At 44.1% G+C, this 22,947-nt stretch overlaps 2 protein-coding genes across 4 annotated transcripts in view; both read right to left on the bottom strand.

Moving 5' to 3' along the window:
* LOC104845573 (leukocyte immunoglobulin-like receptor subfamily B member 4) overlaps window positions 1–10,916 on the bottom strand; it is a 28,878-nt gene extending 17,962 nt beyond the window's left edge. Inside the window, exon 1 of the mRNA XM_064293189.1 lies at window positions 10,806–10,916. Within this exon, the coding sequence (XP_064149259.1) occupies window positions 10,806–10,896 (91 nt within the window). The 5' untranslated portion in view covers window positions 10,897–10,916. The remainder of the gene's footprint in view (window positions 1–10,805) is intronic.
* The window catches only part of RDH13 (retinol dehydrogenase 13), a 28,861-nt gene continuing 15,790 nt past the window's right edge, over window positions 9,877–22,947 (bottom strand). Inside the window, exons 4-7 of one of the 3 annotated variants that reach the window (XM_010586611.3) lie at window positions 19,244–19,456; window positions 17,174–17,275; window positions 15,439–15,660; window positions 9,877–11,014 (exon numbers count right to left, since the gene is read on the bottom strand). In XM_010586611.3, coding sequence (XP_010584913.2) covers window positions 10,983–11,014; window positions 15,439–15,660; window positions 17,174–17,275; window positions 19,244–19,456 — 569 coding nt within the window. In that variant the 3' untranslated portion in view covers window positions 9,877–10,982. The remainder of the gene's footprint in view (window positions 11,015–15,438; window positions 15,661–17,173; window positions 17,276–19,243; window positions 19,457–22,947) is intronic. The other 2 variants (XM_064293342.1, XM_010586610.3) reach the window with 2 other exon arrangements.

Here is a 22,947-nt window from a genome sequence, read left to right on the forward strand (position 1 = left end):
CCTCACAATCATTGATATGCTTGATCCCATTGTTGCAGCCACTGTGTCAATTCATCTCGTTGAGGGTCTTCCTCTTTTTCACTGACTCTCTACCTTACCAAGCATGGTATCGTTCTCCAGGGACTGGTCCCTCCTGATAACATGTCCAAAGCATGTGAGACGAATTCTCGCCATCCTCTCTCCTAGGGGACATTCTGGCTGTACTTCTTCCAAGATAGACTTGTTCTTTTCTTCTGGCAGTCCATGGTATATTCAATACTCTTCACCAACACCATAATTCAAAAGCATCAATTCTTCTTCAGTGTTTCTTACTCATTGTCCAGCTTTCACATGCATATGTGGCGATTGAAAATATCATGGCTTGGGTCAGGTGCACCTTAGTCCTCAAAATGACATCTTTGCTTTTCAACACTTTAAAGAGATCTTTTGCAACAGATTTGTCCAAAGCAATACATTGTTTGATTTCTTGACTGCTGCCTCCATGGGTATTGATTATGGATCCAAGTAAAATGAAATCTTGACAACTTCAGCATTTTCTCCATTTATCATGATGCTGCTTATTAGTCCAGTTGTAAGAATTTTTGTTGTCTTTATATTGAGGTATAATCCATACTGACAGCTATAGTCTTTGATCTTCATCAGTAAGTGCTTCAAGTCCTCTTTACTTTCAGCAAGCAAAGTTGTGTCTTCTGCATATCGCAGGTTGTTAATGAGTTTTCCTCCAATTTTGATGCCCTGTTCTTCTTCATATAGTCCGGCTTCCCACATTATTTGTTCAGCATACATATTGAATAAGCATGGCGAAAGGATACAACCCTAACGCACACCTTTCCTGATTTTAAACCACACAGTATCCCCTTGTTCTGCCTGAATGACTGCCTCTTGGTCTATGTACAGGTTCCTCATGAGCACAAGTAAGTGTTCTGGAATTCCCATTCTTCACAATGTGATCCATGATGTGTCATGATCCACACAATTGAATGCCTTTGCCTAGTCAATAGAGCAGAGGCAAGCATCATTCTGGTATTCTCTGCCTTCAGCCAAGATCCACCTGACTCAGCTATTATATCCCTCATTCTACTCCTCTTCTGAAATCAGCATGAATTTCTGGAATTTCCCTGTAGATGTACTGCTGCAACCATTTTTGAGTTACCTTCAGCAAAATTTTACTTGCATGTGATATTAATGATACTGCTTAACAATTTCCACATTCTGTTGGATCACCTTTCTTTGGAATGGACATAAATATGAATCTCTTCCGGTGGGTTGACCAGGTAGCTGTCTTTCAAATTTCTTGGCATAGACAAGTAAGCATCTTCAGCACTGCATCCATCTGCTGAAACATCTCAGTTGGTATTCTATCAGTTCCCGAAGCCTTGTTTTTCGACAATACCTTCAGTGCAGCTTGGACTTCTTCTTTCAATGCTATTGGTTCTTGATCATATGCTACCTTCTGAAATGGTTGAACGTCGCCCAGTTCTTTTTGGTACAGTGACTCTGTATTCCTTCCACCTTCTTTTGATGCTTTCTGCATTGTTCAATATTTTGCATGTAGAATCCTTCAATATTGCAACTCTAGGCTTGAATTTTTTCCTTCAGTTTTTCTTCCCTTTTGGTTTTCTAACACCCTTTCAAACTTCTGTTCAACTCTTTTACTTTGTTATTTCTTCCATGCGCTTTAGCTACTCTATATTCAAGAGCAAGTTTCAGAGTCTCTTCTGACATCATTTTGGTCTTTTCTTTGTTTTCTGTCTTTTCAGTGACAATATGCTGTCTTCGTGGGTGATGTCATCCCACAACTCATCTGATCTTCTGTCTTTAGCGTTCAATGCATCAAATCTGTTCTTGAGATGGTCTCTAAATTCAGATGGAATATACTCAAGGTTGTACTTTGGTTCTCGGGCACTTGTTTTTTTATAACTCAGAAGTGATCAGGTTTAGGACACACCCTACACTTACATGGCCTCATTACCATAATAAAGAAACCCTGTTCCCAAACAGAATCACATCCACAGGTATGTGGATAGGTTAGGATTCCAACACATACTTTGGGAGACACACAATTCAATCCATAGCAGGGTGCTGCTAGTGTGTTAAGAGCATAAAATTGAGGTACTTAGTTTGTGGAAAAACTTCAACTTATGAGTAGACCCTGACTCTGTCCCATAATTTGACATAAAACTAAGACTCCATCTTGTCTTTTGACCATTGTCAGGAGTCTACTTCCACTTTTCTGTCTCTGGAAAACATGTTTATCAGATATAATTTGTTCCAAGGAAGCTCTTAACACAACTAGTGGTTTCTTACAAGGTAATCAGCCAATTAGAATTAAGCTTGTGGTTTCTTATAAAGTATCAACCAGTCAAACTCATTGTGGTTTCTTTACTTAAGCTACTTATAACATATATGACTTTTACCATAACGTATATCCAATCAAGGTGTGAAAGAACCCTGCAGTCGAGTGGATTCTGACTCATAGCAACCCTATAGGACAGAGTAGAACTGCCCCATAGGGTTTCCAAGGAGTGCCTGGTGGATTCAAACTGCTGACCTTTTGGTTAGCAACCACAGCTCTTAACCACTTTGCCACCAGGGTTTCCATCAAGGTGTGATTATTACAATTCCAATTATTACAATATTCCTTGATTTTCTGGTAACTGCCCTCCCCGTGAATTAGTTCTCTTTTTGAGGGTATAATTTCGTGATGCTCTTCCTCATTCCTTGGAACACTGATTTCACTTGTGAGACTTGCTTTCACTCTGAGTCCAGTGCTTCCCCAATTTATAAATTGTGTGTTGTGTGCTTCAGTAAAACTTCTAAAATCATTTACTTTGCAGATTACTTATTTAGCGGTTAAGCTGTTAGCATCTAGTGGGTAGAGGCCAGGGATGTCACTCAACATCCTACAATGCATAGGACCCCCCACACCACAGAATGATCCAGTTCAAATGTCCATAGTGCTGAGGCTGAGAAACTCTGGGATATTTGAAAGCAATCACATAACAAAAGCATCAGGGAAGAGGGCTGGCCCTGTTGTTAAAGGATGGGGTGTATTTTAGGAAGTTTACCAGCTCCTCTCAAAGGAACCCTGGCGGCACAGTGGTTAAGCAGTCAGCTAGCTAACTGAAAGGTCAGTGATTCGAACCCACCAACCACTCTGTGGGAAAAAGATGTGGCAGTCTGCTTCCATAAAAATTACAACCTTGGAAACCCTACGAGGCAGTCCTACTCTGTCCTATAGAGTCATTACGAGTCGAATCGACTTGACAGCAAAGGGTTTGGTTTTTATTCATTTCCTATTGCTGCTACAAAAAATTACCACTAGTTTAGTGGCTTAAAAAAACACAAATTTATTTTCTTACAGTTGTGTAGGTTAGATGTCTAATGTGTCACAGGATTATGTTCCTTTTTAAGGCTCTGAGGGAGAATCTTAGGAGCACTGGTGGCACAGTGGTTAAGCACTCAGCTGCTAACTGAAAGGTCAGTGGTTCCTACCTACCAGCTGTTCTGCTGGAGAAAGATCTGGCAGTCTGCTTCTGTGAAGATTACAGCCAAGGAAACCCAATGGGACAGTTCTACTCTGCCTTAAAGGGTCACTATGAGTTGGAATCAAATCATCGGCAACAGGCCTGGGACCAGCTCCTCTCACAACTGCTACCAGCCAAGGTCAGGAAGGCTCTGGAAGAAGGAGGGGCCAGGGAAATTTGAGGGAAGAACCCACCAGTTTGTGCCCAGTTCGTTTGGCCCAAGAACAGATCTAAAAAAGAGAAATGGAGACCCTGGTGGTAAAGCCCTTCCTCATAGTCCTGGTCTCCTGTCCTTGGCTCAGCACCAGAGCCCTGAAGGTCAGGGCTGGGAGTCAGATAAGGGTTGGTTGCTCAAACCAGGGCCCAGGACTGCAAAGTGGTCTCATCTCCCTTTATAAGGATCTCTCTCACCCATCCGCTCTCATCTTCTCATCTCTTCCAGCACTCACCAAGGCAGAGCAGGACAATCAGGATGGAAGCCATAGTGCTGCCCACCTGGCCCAGCACAAATGGAGAGAAGGACAGAACCCAGGAGGACAGACAGAAGTAGAAGTGGCAGAGTGGCCCAGGGTTGCTTATCACCCCTCATTATATGACTTCCTCAGAGGAAGGGAAACAGCCCATCCTCCCTCTCCCACTGCAAGGCCAGGTGGTAACCTCCCCAATGACTCCTCCAATTAACGCTGAAGCTTGTGTGGTTCCCATCACTTCCATATCATGATTAAACAGCCAGCCAAAGACAAGGAAACCTTGGAAGATATGCGAAATCCAATCAAATAGGATTTGAGTGTCTGTGAAGAGTGGCCTGGTAAAACAGAACAAATGAGAGATTTTGGAGTAGGCCTGAAACTATTGCCCTGAGGTAATCTTTAAACCTAAACCAAAAATATCTCCTGATGTCTTCTTAAAACTAAACCATAGTTTAGCTTAACTAGTAAAGAATGCCTGCCTTGAGCACTGTGCTCTTTCAGATCTATCTATATGGGATCAAATTGACAACCGTGACTGGAAAGATTAGGAACCTTAGGGGACAGGGAGTGTATATTACCTGGGGAAGAACAACTCAGAGAAGGAGGATGAGAATGGTTGCACAACTGGGAGGATGTAATCACCGTCAGTGAACTGTACATGTAGAAAGTTGAGTTGGTGTGTGTTTTGCTGTGTATATTCTCAACAACAAAATAAGTAAAATTAAAAAAAAAAAAAAAAGACTTAATCCATAAAAAAAAAAGTAAATAAATAAATTAGGGAAATTGAAGCAGCAAGATGGAGCTGTTGGGTGCAGAATGCGTTTGGCTGCTCTTAGATCCCCCTAGAAGGAACTCTCTACATCTAAGTTCTCTCGGGACACTGGTGTGGCATCACCATGGGCTGACTGTCCTGGTCACTATGAATCCTAGAAATGTTGTGCCAACTCCAGGTTCAAAAATGTGCCTTCTGAAAAGACAAGCTTTTTAAGAATGAAATGAAGCTGTAAATTAGCAATTCCACTTCTAGAATCTTATCCTTTAGACATATTTGCACGTGTGTGAATTGGCATATGCACAAAGTTACTCATTGTTCGCAATGGCAAAAAAAAAAAAATGGAAACAATCCAAATATCTATCAATGGGGCACTAGTTAAATATTAAATTGTACAATATGCTAAAAAGATAAAAGAGAGAGAAAATTTGAAGTAGAATGTCTCTAACTCAGCGATTCTCAGCCGAAGGTGGTTTTGCCCCTCCTGGGAACATTTGACAATGGCTGGGGAATTTTTGGTTGTTGGCACAGCAGTAAAGTGCTTGGCTGCTAACCAAAATGTTGGTGGTTCAAATTCACCAGTGGCTCTATGGGAGAAAGACCTTAAGTCTTAGTTACCTAGTGCTGCTGTAATAGAAACACCACACGTAGATGACTCTAACAGTCTGAAAAAAAAAAAAAATCAAAACAGCCTCTTCTCAGCCATGTCCACAGGCAGGCCTCTCTCTGGCCCCTAGGCCCTTCTGCCCCTCGGCCCTTCTGCCCCTCGGCCCCGCCTCTGCCCTGCTTGGGCAAGTGTTACAAAGCTCTTAGCTCCACCAATAAGTACCCAGAGGCGCCCCACGCTGCCAGGAAGCCTCAGCCCAAAGGCATTCAGCTCTCTCACTCCACAGGGCGGCTCCCACACTGTCTTTCACTGGCCACTGTCTCTGTGCTGCCACTCTCTCTGTCTGCACTGTCTTTGGTGTCATAGCTCTCTCTGTGTGTCTTCCAGTTCTAGGAGGCTCTCAGCAAAGGGACCCTGGTCCAGCAGACATGCTCAGCTTCTGTCTTTTCTTGGTGATATTGAGGTCCTTTATCTCTGTGTCTTAGTCATCTAGTGCTGCTATAACAGAAATACCATGAGTGGATGGCTTTAACAAACTAAAATTCATTCTTTCACAGTTTAGTAGGCTACAAGTCTGAATTCAGGGTGCTATCTCCAGGGGAAGGCTTTCTCTCTTTGTCAGCTCTGGAAGAAGGTTCTTGTCATCAATCTTCCCCTGGTCTAGGAGCTTCTCTGCACAGGAATCTCAGGTCCAAAGGACATGCTCTGCTCTTGGCACTGCTTTCTTGGTGGTATGAGGACCCCATCTCTCTGCTTGCTTCTCTCTTTTGTCTTAAAAGAGACTGACTTAAGACAGAACTTAATCTTGTGGATCGAGACCTACCTCATTAACATAACTGCCTCTAATCCTGCCTTAGTAATATCATACAACACGTAGGAAAATCACATCAGATGACAAAATGGTAGACAATCAAGCAATACTACAAATCATGGACTAGCCAAATTGACACAAATTTTGGGGGACACAATTCAATTCATAACACTCTGCCTGCTTCTCCTTTTAAGTAAGGACATGACTTGAATAGGGTGGTAAGGGTGGTGACTGGGTAAGGGTGGACCTGAGACACATCCTGTAGTAAGGTGGTGATTCAAGATACAGCCCACCCTAATCCTGCCTCATTAACAGAACAGACAACTCACTCCCAAATGGGACCATAACCAAGGGCACAGAGACTAGAATTAATAACACATCACAAAATGGAGAATAATTACATCAGATCACAAAATGGAGGACAACCACACAATACTGGGAATCGTGGCCTAGCCAAGTTGACACATATTTTGGGGGAATACAATTCAACCCATAAAACCTGATAATCTGCTCCTGTAAAGATTACGGCCTAGAAAACCCTATGGGGCAGTTCTACTCTGTCACACGGCGTCGCTATGACTCAGAATCCACTCAACGGCACCCGACAACAGCAACAATGGAGGGTGAGGGTGCTACTGGGATCTAGTGCGTACAGGCCAGGGATGCTGCTCAACATCCTACAGTGTACAGGACAGCCCCCCAAAATAAAGAACTGTCTAGCCCCAAATGTCAATGATGCTGAGATTGGACTATTTGAAAGAAATTGCATAGCGAAATAATCAGCGTGGGGATTGTAGACTCAAATCAGAGTTGAGAATGAGGTAGAGTGTCTTAGTTAGCTAGCGCTGCTATAACACAAATAACACAAGTTGGTGGTTTTAAAGAACAGAAGTTTAATTTCTCACAATTCTGGAGGCTGAAAGTCCAAATCAGCCTGTGTCAATTCCTTTCCTGTCAGTAGGCCCCATCATTCCTTGGTTCTCGGTGTTCCTTGAAATCATAGACAACCCTTATATGGCATCTGTCTTCCACCTGTGTGCGTTTGTATATGTGTGTGTCTCTGTGTCTAGCCTGCTCCTTTTGTAACTCAGAAGTGACTAGAATTAAGATTTAGAGCCCACCTTACTCAAAAATGATCTACTTAATATAAGAAAGCAGTATTTCCAAACAGGATCATATTTAGAGGTATAGGGCCAGTGGCTCCACGGGAGAAAGATGTGGCAATCTATGTAAAGATTTATAGTCTTGGAAACCCTATAGGGTTGCTATGGGTCAGAATCAACTTGATAGCAGTGGGTTTGGGTTTGGGTTTGGGTTCCACATTACCAAGTGTGATGTCCTTCTCCAGGGACTGGTCCCTCCTGATAACATGTTCAAAGTATGTGACATGAAGTCTCACCATCCTTGCTACCCAGGAGCACTCTGGCTGTACTTCTTCCAAGACACAGGGAATGTGAGGTGGAAAGGGGGAGAGTGTTGACACATTGTGGAGATTGCAATCACTGTCATGAAAGAATTTGTGTATAAATTTTTGAATAAGAAACTAATTTGTGCTATAAACTTTCACCTAAAGCACAATAAAATCTTTAAAAAAAAATAAAAATAAAAAGATGCTATCTGTCAAATACTGCCATTCTATTTAACAAACCATCAACAAAAGGTTACTTTTCTGATCCAATAAACATGATCAAGAATATCCTAAAAAAAGACCACATAAACCAGAGACTGCATCAGCCTGAGACCAGAAAAACTAGATGGTGCCCAGCCATAACCGATGACTGCCCTGACAGGGAACACAACAGAGAACCCCTGAGGGAGCAAGACAGCAGTGGGATGCAAACCCCAAATTCTGGTAAAAAGACCAGACTTAATGGTCAAACTGGGACTAGAAGGAGCCTGGAGGCCATGATCTCCAGACCTTCTGTTAGACCAAGACAGGAACCATTCCCAAAGCCAACTCTTCTGACAGGGATTGGACTGGAATATGGGATGGAAAATGATACTGGTGAAGAACGAGCTTCTTGGATCAAGTAGACACATGAGACTATGTTGGCATCTCCTGTCTGGAGGGGAGATGAGAGGGCAGGGGGGGCCAGAAGCTGGCGGAATGGACATGAGGAGAGAGAGCAGAGGGAAGAACTGTGCTATCTCATTAGGGGGAGAGCAATTAGGAGTGTATAGGAAGGTGTATGTAAATTTTTGCATGAGAGGCTGACCTGATTTGTAAACTTTCACTTAAAACACAATAAAAATTAGTTAAAAAAATATATATATATCCTAAAAAAAAAGATATATCCCCAGTGAACGCCATGGGTTTCAGACACACTGCTCCCTGCCTCACTGTTTAATGGCAACCCTAGCTTCTCATGGCGGTCAGAGTCAATCACCCAAGCAAATACAGGAGCTCCCTTTGTTGCCTGTTAAAATATACACTCTTTCGCTGTCATTTAATACATTCACATGGTTCTATAATCATCACCGCTAACTACTTCCAAGCCATTCTCATCACTCCGAGAAGAAACCGTACTCGTTGAACACCCACTTCCATTCTCCCCTGACCCCTCCTAGCCAACCCCCAGTCCGCTTTCTGTCTCTAGAGATTTAATTTTGGAATTTTTGATTCAAGATGTTTTTCCATATCCCCAAGTGCTTGTGTGACGATCTTTAGTTCAGTTTGAAGTGTTACGCTACAATTTTCTCAGGCTTCATCCTTGGGTTTTTTGTTTTGTTTTTTGGATTATGGGTTTGTTCTTTGGGGTTTTTTTGCTTTGTTTTTTCTTGGAGGTGGCGTTTTAATCAACTGAATTTTTGCATTCTCATTTTCTGCATTATTGTTGTAGCCCTGTTTCATAGATAAAGATTTTTTGCCCCTATAAACATGGCTAGTGCTTTGGGGTGATTTGCACATTTCTTGCTAAATTCATTCCTATGTATTTAATGATCTTGGTTCCTGTTGAGCTCTGGTGGAGTAATGGTTAAGCGCTCAGCTGCTGGCGCTTGGAACCCACCAGCCCCTCCGCTGGAGGAAAATGTGACAGTCTGATTCCATAAAGATTCCAAAAGCCAAACCAAACCCACTGCCGCTGAGTAGGAATCCTATTGGACAGCCCCCTAGGGTTTCTAAGTCTGTAAATCTTTCCGGAAGCACATCTTTCTCCCACAGGGGCTGATGGGTTGGTTAACAGAGGAGTGCTTAACCACTGCCCTACCAGGGCTCCTCTCCCTAACCAAAAAAAAAACCAAACCCAGTGCGGTCGAATCAATTCCGACCCCTAGCGACCCTATAGGACAGAGTAGAACTGCCCCATAGAGTTTCGAAGGAGCGCCTGGCGGATTTGAACTGCCAACCCTTTGGTTAGCAGCTGTAGCACTTAACCACTACGCCACCAGGGTTTCCCCTCTCCATAAAGATTTTTAAAAATTGCCGATTAGATTTCGACTCATAGCAACCCTAAAAAAAAAAAAAAATACAGGACAGAAAACTGCCCCATAGGGTTTCCAAGCAGCAGCTGGTGGGTTTGAACTTCCGACCTTTTGGTTAGCAGCCCAGCTCTTAACCACCAGGCTCCAGCACCCGGTATTACCAGGTGGTCTCCCATCCAAGTACTAACCAGGCTTGACCCTGCTCAACTGCCAAGATCAGACAAGATCCCGTGCATAAACCGCCTTGGAAACAAGGGGAAGGTGTGGGGGGTGGGAGCGGGGAGGGCGTGCCTGTTGTACAGATTTTTAGTTCAAGAGCACCCTTTTCTGTCGGTGAAGTTTTTTTTTTTACCTGGATGGCTCTTTCACAGCGAATCAGAAGGAGACATTGAGTGAGAGCTATTAACTCGGTTAACTATAACTGACATGTTAATCAAATTTTTCTTTTTTGACAGTATTTTGATATTTTTACAACTGGTGGAGTTGTGCAGTACATAGCCAAAAAAGAAAAAAAACAAACCCGTTGCCGTCAGGCCAGTCTGACTCAGGGCGACTCCATGTGATTCAGAGCAGTACTGCCCCAAAGGGTTTTCTTGGCTGTAATCTTTTTTTTTTTTTTTTTTAATTTTGGTGAAAATATACACAGCTGAACATATACTCATTCATCAATTTCTACATGTACAATTCAATAACTGGTTATATCTTCATGTTTCTTTAATCTTACAGATCACCAGGGCCTTCTCCTGCGGCACCACTCGGTGAATTCAAGCCGTTAACCTTTCAGTTAGTAGCTGAGAGGAAACCATCTATGCCGCCCAGGGACCTCTGCGCCAGTACACACCAGCTGACTATCAGCCCAGTTACTGCCATTTGAAGGAGACCTGGTTAAGCACTCTTAGCTGCTAACCGAAAGGTTACGTGGTTCAAACCCACCAGCCGCTTCGCGGGAGAAAGGACCTTCTGATCTGCTCCCATAAAGATTACAGCCTAGGAAACCCTGTGGGACAGTTTTACGCTGTCCTGTAGGGTCTCCACGAGCTGGAATCAACAGCACACCAGAACCAGTAACAGCCACTGCCATCTGAGGATTCTTGTCACTGGTAGCCCAAGGCATCCTAACGGAACTCCCAAGGATCCAGCAGCAGTATGGGGCATTCGGCATTGACCAGTTTTTTGTGATGAGTCCACCACCTACCCTGTCTTTTCTCGCTTGGTCTCTCGACCTGCTCATCACTTTGCTGCAATATCCTCTGGATGTCTGTGATTTTTAAGATAGATTTTACCATCTTTCATCTCTCTTCGGGTTATGGCTAGGGTTGTGAGCCACCTCGAAGGTTCAGGGAAGTAGGTGGGGATTACACTGATTTGTGAGTCAATGTCTGTGGTCCTTGGCGTTCCTCAGTCCTGGAAAGAAAGCAGATGTTGGTGGTGAGCGGTTGGGGAAAGGATTAACTCTGAGCCGCATTGCACACATCTACCCGCCAGGCAATGATTGACTTTGTGTGTCCAGATAAAGGTTTTCTCCAAGTCCCTCAGCATCATAGCAACATGAAAGCCTCTGCTGACAGACAAGTGGTGGCTGAGGATGAGGTGCACTGGCCAGGAATTAAACCCGGGTGTCCCACAGGGGGAACCCCTGGTGGCATGCTGGTTAAGAGCTACGGTTGCTAACCAAAAGGTTGGCAGTTCAAATCCACCAGGCGCTCCTTAGAAACTCTATGGGGCAGTTCTACTCTGCCCTACAGGGTCGCTGTGAGTCAGAATTGACTCGACGGCAGTGGGTTTGGTTTTTTGGTCCCACATGGCAGGTATGAATTCTGCCATTGAACTACCACTACCCTCTTCAACCAGCCAACAAACCAACCATTTGCCAAAGAGTCAACCCCAACTCACGGTGACCCCATGTGTGTCAGAGTAGAAGGGAGCTCCATAGGGTTTTGTATGGCTAATTTTTCAGAAGTAGATATCCAAGCCTTTCTTCCAAGTACCTCTGGCACACTCAAACTGCATAGTTTTTGGTTGGCAGCCTGGCACATTAACCATTTGCACCACCAAAAAAACCAAACCAGTTGCCATTGAGTCATTTCCAAATTCATGGCGACCCCATGTGTTAGATGATTGCTGCTCCATAGGAATGGGTGGTTAATTGCTTTCATGAATAACTGCCTCCTTTGCCATGAGACCAGAAAAACTGGATGGTTTCCAGCTACTATTACTGAATATTTTGATCAAGGATTTTATAGAAGAATTCTGAGCAAAAGAGGGAACACGCAGAACAGAATTTCAAATTCTCATAGAATCCAGATTTTCTAGAGCCATAGAGACTGGATGAACCCCTACAACTATTGCTCTGAGATATTCTTTAGACCTTAAGCCTTAAGCCAAAAATATTCCCTTAAGTCTTCTTAAAAATCAAATAATAGGTTAGCTTAACTAGTAAAGAATGTCTGCCTTCAGCACTGTGCTCTTTAAGTACTATCTATATGGGATCAAATTGACAACAGCGACTCGAAAGATTAGATCTGAACTTTATATATCAGGGAGTGAGTTTATGTTAATGGGGGAGGAACAACTCGGAAAAGGAGGGAGAGAATGGTTGCACAACTTGCAGAATATAATCAATGTCACTGAATAGTACACGTAGAAAGCGTTGAATTGGTGTTATGTTCTGCTGTGTATCTTCACAACAACAAAAATAAATTATTTGGAAAAAAAAAAAGGAACTGCTCCATAGGATGTCCATGGACAGTTTTCTCCCCTTCACTTCCCTCCCCCTGCCCCTTCAGCTGCCATCCAAGAATCCTTTCCCACACACATCTTGGAAAGCTCATTGCTGACCACAGGTTCCTATTTCAGGTTTGCCCACTAAGAAATAAAAAGCTGTTATTCTACTAAAAACTATTTCCGTTATCTGCTTCTCAAATGAAAACCCCGTGATGGCAAAATGAATCATCTCTGACAGTCTGGTGGACCTTGTGCCAGGCAACTTTCTACAACTTTCCGGATTGTTCCAATGTATCAGGTACCGTGCTAGGCTCCCTCACGTACCTGATCTTGTTCGTTACCATCATGGACACTATACTAAGCAGCCTCCATAACACCAAGGAGGGGTGATGTTAAAGACATTGTGGAGCAGGTGGGTGGGGCAGGGCAGACCAATCAGGAAGGGTCTGGAGTCTGTTCCTGTGACAAGTACTAATTCTTTGGTATTGCTATGATGCTGAACAAGGAGCCCTGGTGGCTCAGCGGTTAAACGCTCGGCTGCTAACCAAAAGGTAGGCAGTTCAAACCCACCAGCGGCTCCATAGGAGAAAGATGTGGCAGTCTGCTTCCATAAAGATTATGGCTTGGAAACCCTGTGGGGAAGTTCTTCTCTGCCCTATAAGGTCACTCACTATCAGTCGGAATTGACTCGACAGCACACAACAACAGTACTGAAGAGGTTTCAGCAGAGCTTCCGGACTAAGACAGACAAAGAAAAGCCTGGCACTCTACTTCCAAAAATCAGTCACTGAAAACCCTATGGATCACAACAGTCCAACCTGCAAGTGATCATGGGGATGGTGCAGGACTGGACAGCATTTCATTTCGCTGTGCATGGGGTCGCCATGAGTCGGGGGCCAACTTGAAGGCAGCTAACGACAACCCTTTGGTAAGCCCCTTGGTTTTGAGGCAATTTGCTACACAGCAATAGATAATGAATACAGTAACCTAAAATAGAAGCTTTGTTGAATAATGTAACTCAAATTTTGAAATAAATATTCACGAATACATATTGATATAAATAAATGATTGAATAAATAACTAAATGGGGGAGAGACAACCAATCTCCTGTGAAGAACAAACTTTGTTGTTGTTGTTGGGTGCCGTCAAGTCGATTCTCATAGTCACCCTATAGAACAGAGTAGAACCGCCCAATACGGTTTCCAAGGCTGTAATCTCTACAGGAGCAGATCACCAGGTCTTTTCTCCTGAAGAGAGTGAGTTCGAACTGCCAACCTTTCAGTTAGCAGCCGAGCACTTAGCCATTGCATTTTTTTTTTTTTTAATGTCATCTAGTCAATTCCGACCCCATGTATTACAGTAGAACTGCTCCATAGGGTTCTTGGCTGTAATTTTTAAGGAAGCTGGTCGCCATACCTTTCTTCTGCAGTGCCCCGGGTAGGTTCGAACCACCAACATTAATAGTCAAGGTACAGCTTATCTTTATTTTGGAGTTTCTTGGTACCACCTTAAATTCTGTGCCCAATATGACTGCCTCGCTTGCCTCACTCTAGTCCCAACCCTCCCCGCTTGTAACACGGATGTCTCATAAGACACCCAGTCTTCAAAGACTGTTTGCTTCCCTCAGCAGTGGAAGAAAACTTTCATCCCTAAAAAATCTGAACATCTGCTTGGCATGTTGCCCTGGTCATATTTAAATCGGCATCTCGGTGCCCTGCAAAGAATAAATAATTGAGTTGTCTTTGTTCAGCTCCCATAAGCACTTCCCTATACACATGGGGAAAAAAATAATAAAATCTTTGATTATTAGATTGTTTTTGTATCCAAGAGTGAGTTTGAAAATGGAGTATTTGCTTAGGGGCACTAAGTTTATGTTAATGGTGGTGGAATAATTCAGGAAAGGATAGTGATAATGGCTGCACATGAGGAATGAAATCAATGCCACTGGATTGTACATTTAGAAAACGTAGGAACTGTTGAATTGGCAGGTGTGTTGTTAGGTATATTTTTAGCACAATTCAGAAGAAAAAAAAAGGCTCACATCACTCTGTGTGAAATAAGTCAGTCAAAAAAGGACAAATACTATGTGATTCTACTTATATGAAAGATCTAGAATAGGCAAGAATATACAGAGCTAAGGTTATTGGAAAAGGAGTCCTGGTGGAGCAATGATTAAATACGCGGCTGCTAACCTAAAGGTTAGTAGTTCAGACCCACCCAGAGGCTCTGTAAGACAAAGCCCTGGGAGTCTGTTCCAGTAAAGACGGCAGCCTAGGGAACCCTATGGGGCAGTTCTACTCTGTCATATGGGGTCGCTAGGAATCCGAATTGACTAGAAGGCACCTAGCAATGACAACAAAGGTTATTGGTAGTTACCAGGGGTGGGTGAGGGAGAGAGAAAGGGGAACTCATTGCTTAGGAGACACTGGGCTTCTGTTAAAGGTGATGGAAAAATGTGGAAAAGGATGGCAGTAAAGGTCTCACACCATGAACAAAATCGATGCCACTGAACTGCACATGTAAAAATGGTTGAAAAGACAAATGTTTTATTGTATATATTTTACCACACCATTGAATGAGGTAGTATGGTTATTATGACCATTTTACAGTTAAAAAATCCGAGGCTCAGGGGGGAGACAGCACATGTATAAGCCCCCACAGGAACTGTCAAGTTTCTCGCTCATGCTCTTAACAGTTATCATCATGGACACGATACTAAACAGCCCCTATAACACCAAGGAGGGGTGATGTTGACCACATTTTACAGCTGGTGGGAGGGAGGAACGACATCATATGTGCCTCTAGCATGGGTGTGATTGGCTCTTGACACCACCACCAACCACTGGGAGCCAACTCCTCACTTGGCAGTTCCCAGGTGGATTCCCAAGGGAGACACCTGATGGTTCAGCTCACCTGCTGGCACGGCACAGAGGCTGACCCCAAGCCAGATGCCCACCTGTAGTCCAGTTGGCTGTGGCCAGTGGGAACGTTGTATAGCTCCACACTGCCATCTAGAGGGCAATGTGGGTATTGCCGCCAGCTTCCCTAGGTCTTGGTGCTCCATACACCTACTCCCAGAGGTTATTTGGGGAGAGGCTGCCTACCGACAGAGGACCCATCCGACATGTCCAAGCCCACCAGGCGGGCACTTTCAGCCCAGAGCCTCCGGGCTACCTCCTCATCCTCAGCCTCAGGGGCTGGGGCCTTCTCTTTGAGTCCGCTGAAGTACTTTCCAGAAACACCCTCCAATTCCTCCGCCACGGCCAGGTATGTGCTTGGCTGGGCCGCCAGCTGGGGGCTCTTGACCAGCAGCCAGAAGACGGGCCCTGCAATCAGTCAGAGAGCATTCACTGCACACACATTCACAGAAGAGAATACAGGAAGCCCTGCTCCACCCTCAGGTGATCTGCTGAGTCTGGAAGTCACCCTGGAGACCCACAGAACCCAAGGAGCAATCCCACCTCCAGGCCTTTGGCCCTGTGGCTCCCTCCACCTCTCCAGAAGTAGTTTCTGCTGTTGTTAGTTGCCATCTAGGCAACTCCAACTCATGGCAACCCTATGTGTTACAGAGCAGAACTGCTTCAAAGGGTTTTCAAGGCTGTGACCTTTCATAAGCAGATTGCTAGGCCTTTTTTTCCAAGGTAGCTCTGGATGAATTAGAACCACCAACATTTCAGCTTGTAGTCAGGGACCACCACAAAGTGGCCTCCTCCAGGAAGCCTTCCCTGCTTTTCCCAGGCAAATAGAAGCTAAGCTCTCTTTCCTCTCAGCCAGCCCTGATTCTTTAACCCACCTCCTTTTTCACTAAAATAATTTTTATTTACTGACTGCATCCTGAGCCAGCCTCCACTTAAGATTCCTGATACCTAGCACATACTCAGAATAAAGGCCTGGCCATCTACTTCTGAAAGATCACATTCACTGAAAACCCTGTGGAGCAAAGTTCTACTCTGACACACATGGGGTTGCAGTGAGTTGAACCTGATTCCATGGCAACTGGTTTTGACTGGTTTAACTATTTATCCAGCCTATGCTCTGGGCCAGGCATGGTGCTGGCCCTTTTAAAGGAGGTCTCATCAAATCTTCCCAAAGACTGTAAGGATGGCCTTCATTTTACAGATGGGAAAATTGAGGCTCAGAGACATGAAGCCACTTAACCAGGTTGCACAGCTAGTTCATGGTGAAGCTGGAGTTACTCTGAGGACAGCCTGACTCGGGACCCAGGCTCTTAGCCGCTGTGCTCTATAGCTTCCCTGTCTGAGACACAGTTTTCTCGTCAATCAAATGGGGCTCTGGCCTCTGTCCTGGGGTTGTTCTGAGGCCAACATCTGTTAGCCCTAGATAAGATGTTGTGTTGTTGTATGGATCGAGTTGATTCTGACTCATAGAGACCCCAGGTAACAGAGTAGAACTGCCCCATAGGATTTTCTAGGCTGTAATCATTATGGGAAGAGATTGCCAGGTCTTTCTCCCATGCAGCTGCTGGGTAGGTTCGAACAGCCCAACTTTCAGTAGCAGTCGAGCACTTAGGCACTACGCCACTAGGGCTGCTTTGCTATCTCATAGCCATCTCTTTTTCCTGCATCAGCCCTGAAGTCCCTCTAACTCACAACCAAAACCAACCAAACAAACAAACCCATTGCTGTCAAGTAGATTCCACAACATGTCCAAATAAACATAGAAAAATGACTCATTCTCAGCACCATGGGAGGCACAGAAGATGGTGCAGAAGCAAAGCCCCTGGAAGGGGGGCAGAGAGTCAAAGGTTCCTGGGCCCTAGGCTGGCAGGGCAGGGGCAGGGGGCTCGGCTGAGGGACCCCAGGGAGGGAGGGAACTCACCAAGTGTGAAGTTGGAGAAGGTGGAGGTATGCATGCCCGTGTGTCTACCCAGCTCAGTCCTGGCCACACCAGGGTGCAGCGCATTGGCGGTCACACCCGACCCTGGGCAGAGAAGTACAGTGAGGAGTCCAGGCAGATGACAGGTCCACTCCTTAGCTGAACACCTGTGCCTTCCCTGAATGATGCTATTTTCTACACTCAAATCCAGACCTTATCTCTCACTCTGAAACCTCACCGTTGGGTGCCATTGAGTTGATTCTGATTTCTGGCAACCCCATGTGAGAGTTGAACTGCCCTGTCAGGTGTCGTAGGCTGTAATCTTTATGGGAGCAGATCACCAGAACTTTTCTCCGCAGAGACCCTGGGTGGGTTCGAACCACAAACCTTTGGGTTACCAGCCGATTGCTTAACCATTGTACCACCGGGGCTCCTTAAGGATTGCTATTGTTGTTGAGTACCATCGAGTTAATTTTCGACTCATGGCAACTCCATGCAACAGAGCTGAACTGCCCCATGGGGTTTTCGAGCCTATAATCTTTTTTTTTTAAATTGTACATTACATGAAGGTGTACAGAGTAAACTATCTTCTTATTAAACAATTAATACAGATATTATTTTGTGACACTGGTTGCCAACCCCACAACATGTCAACACTCTCCCTTCTCAACCTTGGGTTCCCTATTACCAGCTTTCCTGTCCCCTCCTGCTGTCTCATCCTTGCCCCAGGCTGGTGTGACCATTTAGTCTCGTTTTATTTTATGGGCCTGTCTAATCTTTGACTGAAGGGTGAACCTCAGGAGTGACTTTATTACTGACTTTATTACTGGGCTAAAAGGATGTCCAGGGCCATACTCTCGGGATTTCTTCAGTCTCTGGAGGCTGTAATCTTTATGCGAGAAGGTCACCAGGTCCTTTCTCCCACAAAGCTGCTGGATGGGTTCAAACCACGAATCTTTCAGTTAGCAGCCAATCGCTTAACCACTGCACTAACCAGGGCTCCCTGAGGCAACTCCTGTGCATGGTTGCCCAAACTTGAGTGGGTGCAAACATCACCTGGAGGGCTTGTCAAACCCAGAACACTGGGCTCCACCCCCAGAGATTCTGAATCAGGGTGCTGGCTGGGGTCTATGATGTGGCAGTTAGAATAAGCTCCAGGTGATACTGGCATTGCTGGTCCATGGAACCTGTTATGAATAAAATTGTGTTTCCCCAAAATATGCATTGGAATCCCAACCTCTACACCTGTGGATGTAATCCCATTTGGGAATAGGATTTTCTTTGTTACTTTAATGAGGCCATATCAGTATATGGTGGGTCATAAACCTAACCACTTCTGAGATACAAAAAGAGCAGACTAGGCACAGAAGCAAAAAAGCACAAATGGGGGAAAGACAGATGCCACATGGAGATCACCTGGGACCGAGAAACTCCAGGGTCACAGAGGTGACAGAAGGATCTCCCATGGAAGCAGACAGAAAGGATGCGTTCCCCTAGTGCCAGCACCCTGAATTCAGACTTCTAGCCTCCAGAACTGTGAGAAAATAAATTTCTGTTCGTTAAAGCCACCCACTTGTGGTATTTCTGTTACAGAAGCACTAGGACACTAAGACAGACCACCTTTGAGAAACAAGGGCGTGGAGCAGGTTTCTAAACCTCAGAGCTATGGACATCTTAGGCCAGCTCATTCTTTGCTGTGGGGGGCTAGATTGTACCCTGTGGTAGGTTTCGCAGCATGCCACCCCCAACTGTGATGACCAAAAATATTTGCAGACACTTCCCAATATCTCCTGGGGGGCGGGGGGGGGGGCACAATCACCCGTGGTTGAGACCCACTGGCCGAGAGCACCAAAGGTTTAGATCTTATCCAGGTTCAGCAGAGAAGAATGCTGTGATTGATGAGTGATGTCTGCTTCAGACCCTAGAATGAGGCATGGTTGTATGTGTGCCATATATGTAGCTACTTTATCTTGAGTCAGTTCTTGACCTTCCGCTGGCTGAGGTCCCAGCAGGACTGTTCTAGACTCAGAGCTAAAGAAAGAGGGGGGCCAGTGAGACTCCTCACCAACGCACCTTGCAGCCGCCGGCTCAGTTCCTTGGTGAAGAGGACAATGGCCAGTTTACTCTGGCAGTAGGCAGCTTTGGTGTCATACTTCTTCTTCTCCCAGTTCAAATCATCAAAGTCTATGTGCCCAGCAACGTGGGCCAAGGAGGAGAGGTTGATGATCCGTGAAGGGGCTGAGGCTTTCAGCTTGTCCAACAGCAAGTTTGTTAAAAGAAAGTGACCTGGATGAAGAAAACAATTAAAAAAAACTTTTTTTGAACACTTCCCACGTGCCCAGGACTGTGCTGGCAACATTACTTTATTTCACTCTTGTTATGGATTGAATTATGTCCTCCAAAAACATTTGTTGTAATTCGCGATCCCTATAGCTCTTTATGCCAGGAATGACAAATTGAAGAGGAACGGCATCATATTCATTGTCAGAAAGAACATTTCAAAACCTATCCTAAACCCAAAAGCAAAGACAAGAAGGCAGGAAGGGGTAAGAAAACTGGATGAATGGCAACGGGGAACCCGGGGTGGAAAGAGGGAGAGTGCTGACATATTGTTGGGATTGCAACCAATGTCCCAAAACAATTTATGCATAAATTTTTGAATGAGAAACTAATTTGCTCTGTAAACTTTCACCTAAAGCACAATAAAATGTTAAAAAAAAAAAAGATCTATCCAGAAGTACAACACCTTCAGTGACAGCATAATATCCATACGCCCTCAAGGAAGACCAGTTAACACCAATTATCCAAATGTATGCACCAACCACTAATGCCGAAGATGAAGATACTGAAGGTTTTTACCAACTTCTGCAGTCTGAAATTGATCAAACATGTAATCAAGGTGCATTGAAAATTACTGGTGATTGGAATTTGAAAGTAGGAAACAATGAAGGATTAGGAGTTGGAAAAAATGGCCTTGGTGATAGAGACGACGCCGGAGATCACATGATAGAATTCTGCAAGACCAATGACCTATTCATTGAAAATTCCTTTTTTCAACAACATAAACAGTGACTATACCAAATGGACTGTATCTGTGGAAAGAGACAATAGAGAACTCAGTATCATCAGTCAGAACAAAGCCAGGGACAAACTGTGGAACAGGCCATCAATTGCTCATATGCAAGTTCAAGTTGAAGCTGAAGAAAATTAAAATAAGTCCACAAGAGCCAAAGTATGGCCCTGAGTATATCCCACCTGAATTTAGAGATCATCTCAAGAATAGATTTGACGCACTGAACACTAATGACCAAAGACCAGACAAGTTGTGGGATGACATCAAGGACATCATACATGAAGAAAGCAAAAGGACAGGAAAGAAAGAAACATGGATGTCAGAAGAGACTCTGAAAGTTGCTCTTGAATGTACAGTAGCTAAAGTGAATGGAAGAAATGATGAAGTAAAAGAGCTGAACAAAAAATTTCAAAGGGTAGTTCGAGAAGACAAAGAATTCTAATGAAATGTGCAAAGACTTGGAGTTAGAAAACAAAAAGGGAAGAACATGCTCAGCATTTCTCAAGCTGAAAGAAGAAAAAATTCAAGCCCTGAGTTGCAGCGTTGAAGGACCTACAAGGAAAATAGTAAGCGACGCAGGATGCGTCAAATGAAGATACAAGGAATACAGAGTCACTGTACCAAAAAGAATTGGTCATTGTTCAGTCATTTCAGGAGGTAGCACATAATCAAGAACTGACGGTATTAAAGGAAGAAGTCCAAGCTGCACTGAAGGCACCGACGAAAACCGAGGCTCCAGGAATTGACGGAATACCACTTGAGATGTTTCAACAAACGGATGCAGCGCTGGGGGTGCTCACTCATCTATGCCAAAAAATTTGGAAGACAGCTACCTGAGCAACTGACTGGAAGAGATCCATATTTGTGCCCATTCCAAAGAAAGGTGATCCAACACAATGCAGAAATTATCAAACAATATCATTAATAAAACACGCAAGTAAAATTTCACTGAATATCATTCAAAAACAGTTGCAGCACTACATCGACAAGGAACTTCCAGAAATTCAAGTCTGGTTCAGAAGAGGACGTGGAATGAGGGATATCAGTGCTGATGTCAAATGAATCTTGGCTGAAAGCAAAGAATACCAGAAAGCTGTTTACCTGTTTTTTATTGACTATACAAAGGCATTTGACTATGGGGATGATAACAAGTTATGGATAACATTGTGAAGAATGAGAATTTCAGAACACTTAATTGTGCTCATAAAGAACCTGTACACAGACATTAGAACAGAAAAAGGGGATACTGTGTAGTTTAAAATCAGGAAAGGTGTGCATCAGGGTTGTACCCTTTCACCATACGTATTCAATCTGTATGCTGAGAAAATTATCCGAGAAGCTAGGTTATATGAAGAAGAACAAGGCATCAGAATTGGAGGAAGACTCATTAACAACCTGCATTATGCAGATGACACAACCTTGCTTGCTTAAAGCGAAGACAACTTGAAGCACTGATGAAGATCAAAGACTACAGCCTTCAGTATAGATTACACCTCAACATAAAGACAACAAAAATCCGCACAACTGGGCCAACAAGCAACATCATGATAAATGGAGAAAAGATTGAAACTGTCAAGGATTTCATTTTACTTGGATCCACAATCAACGCCCATGGAAGGAGCAGTCAAGAAATCAAACGACATATTGCATCAGGCGAATCTATGGCAAAAGACCTCTTTAAAGTGTTAAAAAGTAAAGGTGTCACCTTGAGGACTAAGGTGCACCTGACCAAACCATGGTATTTTCAATCGCCTCATATGCATGTGAAAGCAGGACAATGAATAAGGAAGACTGAAGAAGAATTGATGCATTTGAATTATGGTGCTGGTGAAAAATATTGAATGTATCACGGATAGCCAGAAGAACAAACAAGTCTGTCTTAGAAGAGTACGGCCAGAATGCTCCTCAGAACAGAGGATGGCGAGACTGCATCTCACACACTTTGGACACCTTATCAGGAGGGACCAATCCCTGGAAAAGGACATCAGGTTTGGTTAAAGTAGAGGGTCATGAAAAAAGAGGAAGACCCTGAACGAAATGGATTGACACAGTGGCTGCAACAGTGGGCTCAAAAATAGCAATGATTTTGAGGATGGTGCAGGACCAGGCAGTGTTCCTTCTGTTGTACGTGGTGTCACTATGAGTTGGAAAGGATTAGAGGGCGCCTAACAACAACAAGCACCTCTGGTTATGATCCCATTTGGGAATGGGTTTTGTTGTTAGTTAATGAGGCAGTATGAGTGTAGGGTGTGTCTTAATCAATTTTGTGATATAAAAGAGCAGATTACGCAAGGATGCAAGCAAGCAGAGATGGGGGAGATAGATGCCAAGCCACATGAAGATTGTCAAGGAACAGAAGCTCAAAAGAGACAAGGACCTTCCCCCTGGGCCTATAGAGACAGAAAGCCTTCGGCTAAAGCCAGTGCCCTGAATTTGGACTTCTAGTCTCCTAAACTATGAGAAAATAAATTTCTATTTGTTAAAGCCATTCATGTGTGGTATTTCTGGTATGGCAGCACTATATAACTAAGACAACCTTCCCAATAACAGGTTCTTAACTGGGGACAGTTTTGCCCTCCAGAAGACACTTGGTCATGTCCAGAGACATTTTTTGATTCTCACCACTGGAAAGGGGTTGAGGGGTGCTATTGGTATCTTGGAGACCCTGGTGGTGCAGTGGTTAAGAGCTACAGCTGCTAGCCAA

This window comes from Loxodonta africana, chromosome 11 (assembly GCF_030014295.1).
Source record: "Loxodonta africana isolate mLoxAfr1 chromosome 11, mLoxAfr1.hap2, whole genome shotgun sequence".
NCBI classification, from domain to species: domain Eukaryota; kingdom Metazoa; phylum Chordata; class Mammalia; order Proboscidea; family Elephantidae; genus Loxodonta; species Loxodonta africana.